Consider the following 12,510-nt stretch of genomic DNA (forward strand, 5'->3'; position numbering starts at 1 on the left):
GCAGAGTCTTACAATAAGGAGCTCAATCTAAGTCTCACTTGACAAAGGATGATTATTAGGATGGCACTTGGAATTCCCAAGTCCTTGCAGTTCACAGACTCCCCTTACCGAATTTCGACCTCAATTGGTCTCTGTCTGCTCGATGTTGCCCTTACTCTGTTGGTCAGCTCGGCTTCTCTATCCTCTGCAATTTTGCCTCTCTTTTTGTGTCTCTCAGCCTCCGGCTTCTTCACTGCTTCTCTGCCTCATTGTCTCCCCTGTCTCTGTCAGCTCGTGGCTTTAAAGCCAGTTCGTTCCTTCGACTGTTCGTTTCGGCTTCCCAGCTCTTTGGATTGCCTGCCTCTGTCTGTTGGGACTCCTCTGCCCTGCATCATCATTGCTGCATAACGCTTCGCAGAGAGGTGGCCACCTGTCTCCTTGCGAACTGAGTGTCAGTTCTTCCTGAACGGTCGTTTTTCCGTTATTTCCCAGATGCATGCGAAACAGATCCTTCTGTCGATTCATCAGTCAAATCGGACTTCAAATCTTATGCGCCGCAGTTTGTTTCTCCCTCGGGTCCGATCATCCTTCGGGTTGAACCTCCGCTGTTGATCTGGAGCCCCCAAATCCTACAGTCTTCGCTCCTATCGCACAGTTGAGTTGCTCAACCGTTAATCCGCGATGTAAGTGATTTCTCTCTCTTCCCGTCGGACACGCGTCACTCGCTATATGGAATCGCTGGGTCCTCGGCCAAACCCGCTTACCGCCCGAAATGCCTCTGATATTCCGCCGGTTTTGAGCGCGGGACCTGTCGATTTTAGCGCTTTCCCACAGTTTTCTGGTTTCCCTTGTGACCGAGCGCTCGGGGCCTTTCCTTCTCGAGGGGTTTTGTCCAGCGATATGCGATTAGCACTAATCGCGTATCAAAAACAGCCTCCATTTCTAGGTCTAAGCTTCCCAATCGCCATTTTTGCGCCATGCGCGGTCTCCATGGGCCAACGGTCAGCGCACTTTGACCGAAGGTCCTCGTTGCTCCGTGCTAGCTGCAAATTGCCATTATTCAGAGGTTATTTCTAATAGCTATAGGATTTCTTAAAGTCTGTCATTTTGTTTAAGGATCCAATTCGGATCACGGCCTTCCCACTGAAAAAGCTTTTGGACCACCAAAAGTTGGTTTTCAAGCATCGACTAAGTGAGGATACAACTTTCTCACCTGTCCAATCTCTATCCATTTTGCACTGCTTGACTTTGAACCCCTGAGCCCAATTCTGAGGTACTCAACATCTCCCCTGCGCATCGTTCTCACCTTCCTGTCCAGAACTGTGTCTTCCTGCAATTCATTAAGATATTCAGGTAACAGGTCATCAATAGAAGGCAATTGACTCTACTCTTCAGGATCTTCAATTAACAAAGGTTCAAATAGTCTCAAGCTGTCTGCATTGACGACTGAGTAGATGTGCATATAAGCTGGCAAATCAAGGCGAAAAGCATTCTCACCAATTTTCTCAAGGATCCCGAAAGGTCCATACCTTATTGGTTTAAGCTTTTTACCTTCACCTTGCATCCTGTCTTTGTTGATATACAGCCAGACTTGATCACCAACTTGTAAACTATGCTCCATCCAATGCTTGTCATGCCTTGCCTTGTATTTGGCCTGGCTCCTTTCCAGCTGTTCCTATACTGCCTAATGGATCTATTGGATTTGTTCAATGAACCTAGTTGCCTTGTCCACATTATTGTGTCCCTCAACTGCTGTGTCCTTACCAAAGACAAAATCCAAGGGAGACCTTGGTGTGAAACCAAAACAGGTCTCAAAAAGAGATCTTTCTGTGGAAAAATGTTTGGCTCGGTTGGAAGCATGCTGCACATAACACAAATGTTCATCCCAAAGCTTGGGATGCTTGCTGCAATATCCCCTGAGCAACTGGATCACTGCCCTGTTGACTACTTCTGTCTGGCCATCGGTTTGTGGATGGAAAGTTGTGCTTTTCTTCAGTTTGGTGTCCATCAGTTCCCACAGACCTGACCAAAACTTCCCCACAGATCTGGTGTCTCGATCAGATATAATGGAAGTGGGTAATCCAAAATGAACACATACATGTTGTAAGAACAGTTTTGCAGTTTGTTCAGCTCTAATTTGTTTATTACAAGGTATCAAAATACACATTTTGTTGAACCTATCCACAACAACATATAGATAGCCATGACCTTTCCTAGATTTAGGCAGTCCTCCAACAAAGTCCATGGAAACACTTTCCCAAGGATGAGAAGGAACTGGTAGTGGAGTGTACAAGCCTAGTTTCCTATTGTTGGGCTTGCTTTTAGCACACGTAGTACACCCTCTTACATATCTAGAAACTATCTCATTCATTTTTGGCCAATAACAAAATATTTGCAGCCGTGCAACTGTTTTGCTTACCCCAAAGTGACATGATATTAGAGAAGTGTGTACTTCTCGAATTATCTTTACTCTTTCAATTTGTGGAATGCATAGCTTCCCACAATGATACAAGAGTTGGTCCTTAATATGATAATCCAATTATTCTACTCGTTTGCCTTGACTTAAAGTTGCATATACATCTTTAAAGTCTATATCTTGAGCATATTGTTCAATGTAGCTTTCATGTAATACAAAATTATGCTTAAGTATAGTAGATGCATTTATAATGGGTCTAGATAACATATCTGCAACTTTATTATGTATGCCCTTTTTATATCTGATGACTAAATGAAACTGTTGTAGGAACCCCATCCACCTGTAGTGTCTTGATTGCTGCAACTTAGTTTGGGAGTGTAGATATTGAAGTGGTTGATGATCAGTACGTATAACTATTTCTTTGCCCATTAAGTAATGTTTCCACTTTTTCACACTCTGTACTAATACATACAATTCCTTATCATATGTGGGATAGTTAACTACTGCAGAGTTAAATGTCTCAGAATGATAAAATATGGGTTTACCATGCTGTATCAACACTGCTCCCATGGCATAGTCACTGGCATCTGTTTGGATCTCAAACGGTCTTTGAAGATCTGGCAATGCTAGTACTGGTGTTGTACTAATCTTTTCTTTCAAGGTATCCAAGGCTTTTGTTGTTTGCCTCCCCACTAAAACACCTTCTTCAATCCTGTTAAAGCATGTAAAGGAGCTGCAATTGAGGAAAATTTAGAAATGAACTTTCTCCAATATTGTGCTGCTCATAAGAAGCTTCTCACTTCTGTAGCAGATTTGGGTTTAGGCCAGTTTACAATGACTGCAACTTTAAAGGGATCTATCTTCAATTCACTACCCCCTACTATATGATCCAAATAATTCAAAGATGTTTTGCCAAATTCACATTTTGAGAGTTTAACATAAAGTTTTTCTCTTTTCAAAACATCTAGTGTCTACTTAACATGCTTCAAGTGTTCTTCCCATGTTTTGCTAAATATAAGAATGTCATCCAGATATACAATAACAAAATCATCAAGAAAAGGTCTGAGCACATCATTCATTATTCTCATGAAAGTAGCAGGAGCATTAGTTAAGCCAAAAGGCATAACCAGCGACTCATACAATCCCTGCTTTGTTTTGAAAGCAGTCTTCCATGCATCTTGTTCTGCAACTCTGACCTGATGATATCCACTATGCAAGTATAGCTTGGAAAAATAAATAGCTTCTTTCAATTGATCTAATAGATCATCTATGCGAGGAAGGGGATAACGATTTTTTATTGTTATCTTATTCAGTGCTCGGTAATCAATGCACATTCTCCACGAGCCATCTTTCTTTCTCACCAAAACGATTGGTGACCCACATGGTGATGTGCTAGGTCTGATGAACCCCTATCGAGCAACTCCTGCACCTGCTTCTTGATTTCTGCATTCTCTAAAGCGGACAACCTGTACATCCCAATGTTAGGCAATGGAGCATCTTGCTGCAAATTAATATCATGCACTATTTCCTTTTTGGGTGGCAGACCTTTAGGTTCTTGAAACAAGATATCATACTCTGAAACAACTTTTTCTAAATCAGCTTGTTGTTTAGCATCACAACCCTCAAATACATTGGTTTTATCAGGTTTCTTTTCCTTTACAACCATCAATAAAAATTGTTTGCATGAATTTACAATTCGTTTCATCTGCGCTGAGTTTATGAGAGTATAATTATTCTTGAGCTTATGAGCTCTTACAAAATATTCGATTCCATCTTTAACGAGTAGATACTTGTTCTCAGCTCTATAGAAAATAGCTTTTCTGTCATACAAGTAAGGACTTCCTAAAACAATTCCACATATATCCAAAGGAATTATATCTAACTCAACCTCATCTACAAATGCTGACCCAAAAGAAAACTTAAGTTTGCATTGTCTAGTCACTTGTAGTTATGCTTTATCACTTAACCAACCTAATGGGTATGGTTTCTTGTGAGGTGTAGTTAGTAATCCCAACTTCTTTACAATTGCTTCATAAATTAAATTTACTTGTGAGCCATTATCAAACAAAGTATCAATCTTTTGATGTTTGGAAATAACTCGAATATGGAAAAGCTCATGTCTTTTTCTCTCATTTTCTTCATCAATAGTAGATTGTGCAAAATTACTAATCGATGCTTCAAAATTCTTACCTTTTATACCTGTGGCTACAATGGTTGTTTCATCTCGAGTCCGACCCCAAATCTTTCTGAATAGCTGCAGCAGTCTTCTTCTTCTTGCCCTCGAACTTCTTATGTCTCAGCTCTAGATGCAGAATCCAACAATGCTCATCATCATGCCCCTCCTTCTTACAGTGAGTACATGAAGACTTGCTCTTTTGTGTAATGTTAACCTTCCTCTCTTTCCATTTTTGTTTTCTTTTCTCCTTATTCTTGCTTGCAATGGGTTTCTTCATGTACAGAAAGAGTCTTACCATGTTTCTTCATGTCAGCTTGGGTCCTGCCTTCCCACCAAACCAAGGCAGTGCCCCCAAGGCGTAGGCTGGCCAGCTAAATCTTGCTCTTGTCTGAATCGATACTCTGCACTCTGCAATAAACATCAATTTGTCTGATCCAATTGTCCAGCTTTTCTGCATTCAACTCTCCATCATATATTGGTAAATCAAATTTAACATCTAGTTTAATCAAAGATGCTTTCTTTTTATGTTCAGGGCTATTAGGAGGTATGAGAAAGCTTTCTTCTTTCCCTTTGCCTTTGGAGTGGTCATGGAGGAAAGATTCTTCTTCCCCCTTATCTTGTTTGGAGCCTGATGATTCCTCATCTTTGTGTTTTTGAAAGTCCTTATACATTTCCTCTACCATGGACCTCATGGCCAGGAAACTATCTATAAATTGTGGGTCTGGGCCCACAGAACCTTCCTCCGACATTGTCTTCTGACGATAGACTTCCAATTTCAGGATTAGCTTCGACCAACTCTCCCTCTCCGAATTTGAGCTTTGATCTAGTTAGCATTCAACAACTAAATCCAGCACAAGCTTGTCTAACCTTAACAACCTATAGCTCTGATACCACTTGATCTGAAATCACCCCTAGGTGACCTCGGGGAATTAATGAAGGTATTACAGATTCATGTGTTGGTGTGTGTGTCTATGTTATCTTGTGCAACGAATCGATAAGATTGCAAAATACACAGACACTTGAAACAGTAAGAGATCACAGTAAGCAAAACATAAACACAACAAAATTTACTAAGGAGTTCATCCAATCCTCCTGCGCTACATCTCCTGATCCAGCCTTCAGTGGTGGCCTTTTTATTATGTTTTTAAAGCAAAGTCTTACAATAAGGAGCTCAATCTGAGTCTCACTTGACAGAGGTTGATCAGTAGGATGGCACTTGGAATTCCCAAGTCCTTACAATTCACAAACTCCCCTTACCGAATTTTGACCTCAATTGGTCTCTGTCTGCTCGATGCTGCCCTTACTCTATTGGTCAGCTCGGCTTCTCTGTCCTCTGCAATTTTGCCTCTCTTTTTGTGTCTCTCGGCCTTCGACTTCTTCACTGCTTCTCTGCCTCACTATCTCCCCTGTCTCTGTCAGCTCATGGCTTTAAAGCCAATTCGTTCCTTCAATTGTTCGTTTCGGCTTCCCGGCTCTCTGGATCGCCTGCCTCTGTCCACTGGGACTCCTCTGCCCTGCATCATCATTGTTGCGTAACGCTTCGCAGAGAGATGGCCACCTGTCTCCTTGCGAATTGAGTGTCAATTCTTCCTGAACGGTCGTTTTTTCCATTACTTCCCAGATGCCCGCGATACAGATCCTTCTGTCGATTCATCGGTCAAATCGGACTTCAAATCTTATGTGTCGTAGTTTATTTCTCCCTCGGGTCTGGTCATCCATCGAGTTGAACCTCCGTTGTTGATCTGGAGCCCCCAGATCCTACGATCTTCGCTCCTATCGCACGGTTGAGTTGCTCGACCGTTAATCCGTGATGTAAACGGTTTCTCTCTCCCCACCGAACACACGTCAATCGGTGTATGGAATCGCTGGGTCCTCGGCCAAACCCACTTACCGCCCGAAATGCCTCCGATATTCCGCCAGTTTTGAGCGCGGGACCTGCCTTGTTGGTTTTAGCGCTTTCCCACAGTGTTCTGGTTTCCCTTGTGACCGAGCGCTAATCGCGTATCAGAAACAGCCTCCATTTCTGGGTCTGAGCTTCCCAATCGCCATTTTTGCGCCATGCGCGGTCTCCATGGGCCAACGGTCAGTGCGCTTTGACTGAAGGTCCTCGTTGCTCCGTGCTGGCTGCAAATTGCCATTATTCAGAGGTTATTTCTGATAGCTATAGGATTTCTTGAAGTCTGTCATTTTGTTTGAGGATCCAATTCAGATCAGGAACCGCTCATGGATGTGGGTGGAGGGACATCTCCACAATCCCTGGACAAATGAAGGTGGAGAGTGGTCTATTGAACCCCTCAAGATTATTGGATGGAGGAAGATTCCCTCTGGAACCCCTGACCAAGCCTGAAACTAATCAATCTTGAATGGTGGAGGTGTGGAACACCTCTGGATTCCCTAGTGCATCTTGAACGGTGGAGGTGTGGAACACCTCTGGATTCCCTAGTGCTCCTGGTGGACCGACCATTGGAACAGGCTTTACAAGCTAGGGGGTGACAGTTGCCAGCAAAGTAGCACAACTGGCAGTCTGTTAGCGGTTGGGAGGTAAGTTGTGAGCCTGGTTCCACTGTTGAGCGTCTGAATGGCCACAGTTGTTCAGCTACATCCAGGTTATCCATTTGTACAGAGTTCCAGGTTTGCATTGTTGACACAACCTTCCTGTTATAGGATCAATGAAAGCCTCAGATTGAGCCCACAGGTAATTTGACATGATGGTGATAAGGGACTGTTATGTGTCGTATGTTTTTGGGTCAACCACCCGAATTATGCACTGTTTCTGCATGGAGGTTAGGATAAGGGATCTTTTTTTGGCCTGAAGGTCACTTAATCCTTTGCCATGTCAACACTGACACATCAACTCTTTGGCTGGCATATTAACGGAAGTTACCATAGCTTTATCCCTGGTGTAAACTCTGCATTGAATTTCATTAATGTCTATTAGTTGTCTCATGCATATAATGAAGAAGAGGAATTGGTAATCATTTAATTGCGGTACCTGTGATTTACTTCCTTTTTACATAGACAGCAGTTTGTATGCATTGTCACCTACTCATACTGCATAAGGCGTTGCAATGTTATGCGATGTGCTGCTACTATAGCATACTCAGTTAGTGTAAAACACGTGATGATGTTAAGTACATTCAAACAATATGATGTTGCTGAGCATGATAAGTTATGAATTAGATCACCTGAAGCTAAACCTTTGGTCAAAGGACATGAATACTTTATATACTCGAGTTTTAAAATGTTTTTGTAATTTCTCTTCTTAAGAATATTTTTCATCAGTGCTCTTCCTACCAGACCTGCAGCTAGGTCGCTCGGGTTTCCAAACAATGGTATCATTTCTGGCATGCAACAAAAGCACAAATTCAAACTAAATTGGTCAACTGTTCTCCACATATAATTAATGTAGGTGATTAGTAAGGCATATGTCTTTGGGTACTTCCCTGTGCTTAAAATAGTTCATTTTCAGTTGTTCTTCTCCACCGGGATTCATGAACTCATTTCTTTAGTTGAGAAAGCTTTTGATTAAGCCATCGCTATCCATGGGTTGGGCATACCATTAAGCATGAAAAAGCTATTCAACTCCACTCTGAATTTGATGTACGGTCACCTAAATCATGCAGCCTTTGTTGCAGCAATGAGAAGAGTACATTGTTACAACAGCAAGTAGCTACATGCATTTATTTGTAGAAATATTGCTGTCATGGTGAATACTGGGCATAGCATAGATTGCAACCTCTGTCCCATTATTAAGCAGAACGTGTTGAGTTAACAGCAAGTTGTTAATCACGGTTATAAGGCATTGTCATAAATGTGTGCTGATTGAATACTGTGTGTGGCTGTTCATTACTGTAACGCAAGGCGTCATGTAATATGCAGCCCTTTCGTTCCACCACTAAGTAGCATACAGTGTGTAACAGCAATTTGATGAGTGGCATGATATAACATAGTGGTCTTGGTCTTGTGTTTTACTCCTAATACACAGTATTTTTCCTTCAAATGCTGGCTGGGCACCAACAACCAAGGAGACTACCTTACCATCTTTTTATGTTACATCAACAAAGTATGTGCATCAGTCCACCATCCCTAGCCATTAACTAGTTGAGGAAATCAGTCTTCGTTCATTTGGTTCAATAGGTTAAAGTCATTCCCCTTCTTTGAACCCTTTGGACAATGATTTTAGAGGCAGAATTCCTTATCAACACCAGGTTGAACTTGCTGGAGGGGCTCTTTAATAAATTCATTGATGAATCTGAGTCCTTATCACAGGGTCTGTTTAGTGAAGTTATACCCTTGTGACAAAAATGAAGGTGCGGAATAAGGACCACATTTCCATCAGGATAAATGGAAATTCTCTCAATTATCCAAGCTGTTTAAACTCCATGGGACAGTTCATAAGACCAATAGATAGCATTAATGAGGATCTATGTGACCTTGTGCATCTTAACTTCTAGTAGCCAGTAGCAATGACACTTCTTGAATAATCAATTGCATTTCAGAGAAGTACGTTGCTGAGTGAAATTACAAATAAAACTAAATACTACCAGGTGCATTACAATGTCAAATTAGAGAAAGCCTGGATAGGCTTTATTGATGCATTTAAATGAATAAGGATTGTCATTCCTTATTGTTGCTTCACAGAAAACCTGGTTGGCTGCCTTGCACTTTCAAGCTGGGTAAAACGGCCCGTACAGCTAGGTCATTCATGTCCCTGGAACTGTTGTCAATGAACCATGGTGGCAATCCATGATAGAACAACAAGTCCACCTTCATTGGAACCGAAGGTAGTTGCCCTTTTATGCCTCGTAAGACAGCATCTGTGTACTTAGTAGACTATGCTCAAGTACCTTTGCACCCAGATTGAAAAGATGGGCGCACCCAACTATAATGGTTGGCAACTAAACAGAGCTTTCAACTTATGAGTGGAACATATGAAACATATTATTAACAACAACAAACATTGAAGGATGATTGTTACAAGTGGTATCAGAGATCTCAGATTCAACATTTGGACCTAATGGGCTCTATTGCGAAACTGCGTATGATTGCATGTCATTGTTGTTATGCTATGGTAGCCTCTACAGGGTTTTGGATTACTAGTTGAGGGAGAACACTGAACACCAGACACTGATGTCAACAACTACATTCCACCAGTCACATGCCTCCTTAAGTCTGACTTAACATTCTAATAGTTAGCTCATGATGGAAGTTCTTTTCTTGTCTGCGGTAACTCATTCTGGGTATTCTCTTGCTTATGTTCCGAGGATATATGCAGCTGACCGTGGCTTGTTATAAATCCTTTCCTAGTGTCTCCTTGCATGAGTACTGTAGAGATCCCTAGTAATTTCATGCCATTGCGTAGAACCTCATTAAGGGTTGTGCAATGGTTAGTTGCTTTGTTGCCACTAGTAATCATTTTCTCTCCTTAGTAGGTGAACCTATTAAGGAGTGTGCATCTACCAGAGGGTAGAGAAGCTCACACCAAGTTAGTGACATTTAACCTCCTTACATGAATAGCAAGAAAAATTCAAAGACTAAATTTTACCATTGCAAACTGCACTGCCAACTTGCACAGTTGTAGCATATCGACATAACCCACGTAGGAATTAACAAATATAATATTTTGGACAATTACTTTATGAAATACTGCTGCAAACTGATGGTATGTAAATTCAACACCCCTTCATCTTGCATTCATATCAGGTTCAATGTGCAAATAGCTTTCAACCTTGGACAGAGTATAATGTTATGAGTAAACATAACACTAGACTTATTAAATTGTCACAAAAATTATTCATGACTGGGCATGTTGTCAAGTAACCTAGGTGGTGCAACCCTCATATTCTTACGAGGCAGAAAGCACTGTCACCATAGCAGGTTACTCTGTGGATTATGAAATTATGCTTTGAATAGGTTCTGTGGCTGATGAAACTGTGTTTTGGATAAGATTTGTGGCTCATAAGTTGACCCATTCACGTCAATAGTGCATGCTATAGATTAGAACTCTGTGGATAATCATATAATCATTGAAAGTCAAAATCCATCACATCCTGACCTGAAAATGTTGCTACAGCTGTGTGCATCAGCCACAGGACAAAGAGCTGAATAGTCGAATTGTCAAACCCCATGCATAAGATCATCACATCCTTCTTTGTTATGTTGTTTGCTTGTGGCAACAAGGGATAGACATAGACTCATGATCCCTAAACTTCCATATTAATGAGGCTTCAAAATTACCCTTGAACTCCCCCTCGAGGTGATCAACCCAACTCCTTGAGACATCTGGGGAATTGTCATTCTAGGACATAGTGTGTATATCACCACACCTGTGGATAGATTAGATTCAAATAGCCCTAGGGTTGGGACTCACCTAACCAACACACTAATTCCTAGGTTTGGGCAAGTAGCTAAGTTTCTAGGATCATACAACTAATTTTTGGTAACTTTGGCCACCCTCACAAGCACATTATTTGCTAATGCATCGACCCTTCAATTATTGAAGACTCCAATGACGAACTTGCAACTCGGTCTCAGTTTTTTTATCATGAAATGTAGTAGGATCATCTTGCATAATTTGCAAAGCAATAATCATATTTCTTAAGGAAACAACCTAGCAAACTGTAATCACTACTGCCTTATACTCCACTTTAGTGTAGGAAAGAGATGCCACATGTTGCTTCTTAGACAGGAAACAACACTTGTAGTGATGTTGAAAACATATGTTATGGTGGAATTCCTATCATCTGTTGAACATATTCAATTTGAATCAGTATTACATGTAAGTAGGAAATCCTCCCCTTTGTCATAGATGAACCCACACTTCAAGGTACCCTTTAGATACCTTAAAATTTTCTTAGCTTCCATTCAACAATTGGTCTTGGATGCTTTCATAAAGTTGGACTTGGAAATGTTGCTTCTTGCATAGCTCAAAGAGTCAAATCCAACCTATTGGCTGTTATAGTTAGATCAAGATGCACACTAGCTATTTGTACACTAATTTCAGCTCAACCTCCATAGGTATTTGCAAACCACCATCCTAGAATTTCTCCAATAAAGTCTTGACATACTGGATAATTAACTCAAATGCATACTGGATTTTTAACTCAAATACACATCCATTAGTTTGTGAAAATTCTACAGTTGTGACCTCAATAATGAAAGTGGCTTAAATCAGTCATGTCAAAAACTAAGAACAAAACAGATTTTACCTTTTGAGCTATATTGACCTCACTGCATATGATGATCATAAACCACTATAATCAACAAATCACCGTCCATGCTTCTAACATAAAGATTTGGATCAAAAGGATTTCTTTGACTCTCCATGCTATAAGAATTTTGCCAATTTTTGTATACTTAGTTCTTGGAGCTTGTTTCAACCTCAAAAGGATTTTTATCAATATATTCAACAGATACTCCTTATATACAGTATAGAACCCTTGGGGCTGTTATGTTTTGTTCCCAGATCACCCAAATTTTCTAATCAAGGAAGGTTGCATATTTGCCACCATTCAAATTGTGAACAACTTTTTTGTTAATTCACCTATGCCCAGTAAGCAAAGCCTTTTGCACTAACTTGCATAGATGCAGATACAATATCTGAAATAAGATATGTTATTTTTTTAGAAAATTAGGATATATACAACGAGGACAGAATCAAGGTTGGTTGTCTTTTGATCTAATGCTTAGATATTGGAGTGCTCTCTCTTTTTACTTTTATTTTTATTTTTACAGAAACTGGGAAATATTATATTTTAGAAAAAAAGGTTGTAGCTGAGGCTTAACAACAGATATTACAAAATTTGCTAAACAGAAATGTCTGCTCTTTATCATCTGCATACATATGGTTAGTCTTCAGGAAGAATATCCCAATTATTCTTACTAGTATATTTTCTTGGAAGGACTCCTAAGATACAAAATATTTTATAAAACATGAAAA

General features: G+C 40.6%; 1 protein-coding gene across 1 annotated transcript in view; it reads right to left on the reverse strand.

Moving 5' to 3' along the window:
• Window positions 1-229: 229 nt before the first annotated feature.
• The window catches only part of LOC149140388 (uncharacterized), a 28,032-nt gene continuing 15,751 nt past the window's right edge, over window positions 230-12,510 (reverse strand). The window contains exon 3 of the mRNA XM_089450967.1: window positions 230-365. Coding sequence (XP_089307093.1) covers window positions 230-365 — 136 coding nt within the window. The remainder of the gene's footprint in view (window positions 366-12,510) is intronic.

This window comes from Pinus tabuliformis, chromosome X (assembly GCF_031772625.1).
Source record: "Pinus tabuliformis cultivar Carrire ecotype Pingquan chromosome X, CPIR1, whole genome shotgun sequence".
In the NCBI taxonomy this organism is placed as follows: domain Eukaryota; kingdom Viridiplantae; phylum Streptophyta; class Pinopsida; order Pinales; family Pinaceae; genus Pinus; species Pinus tabuliformis.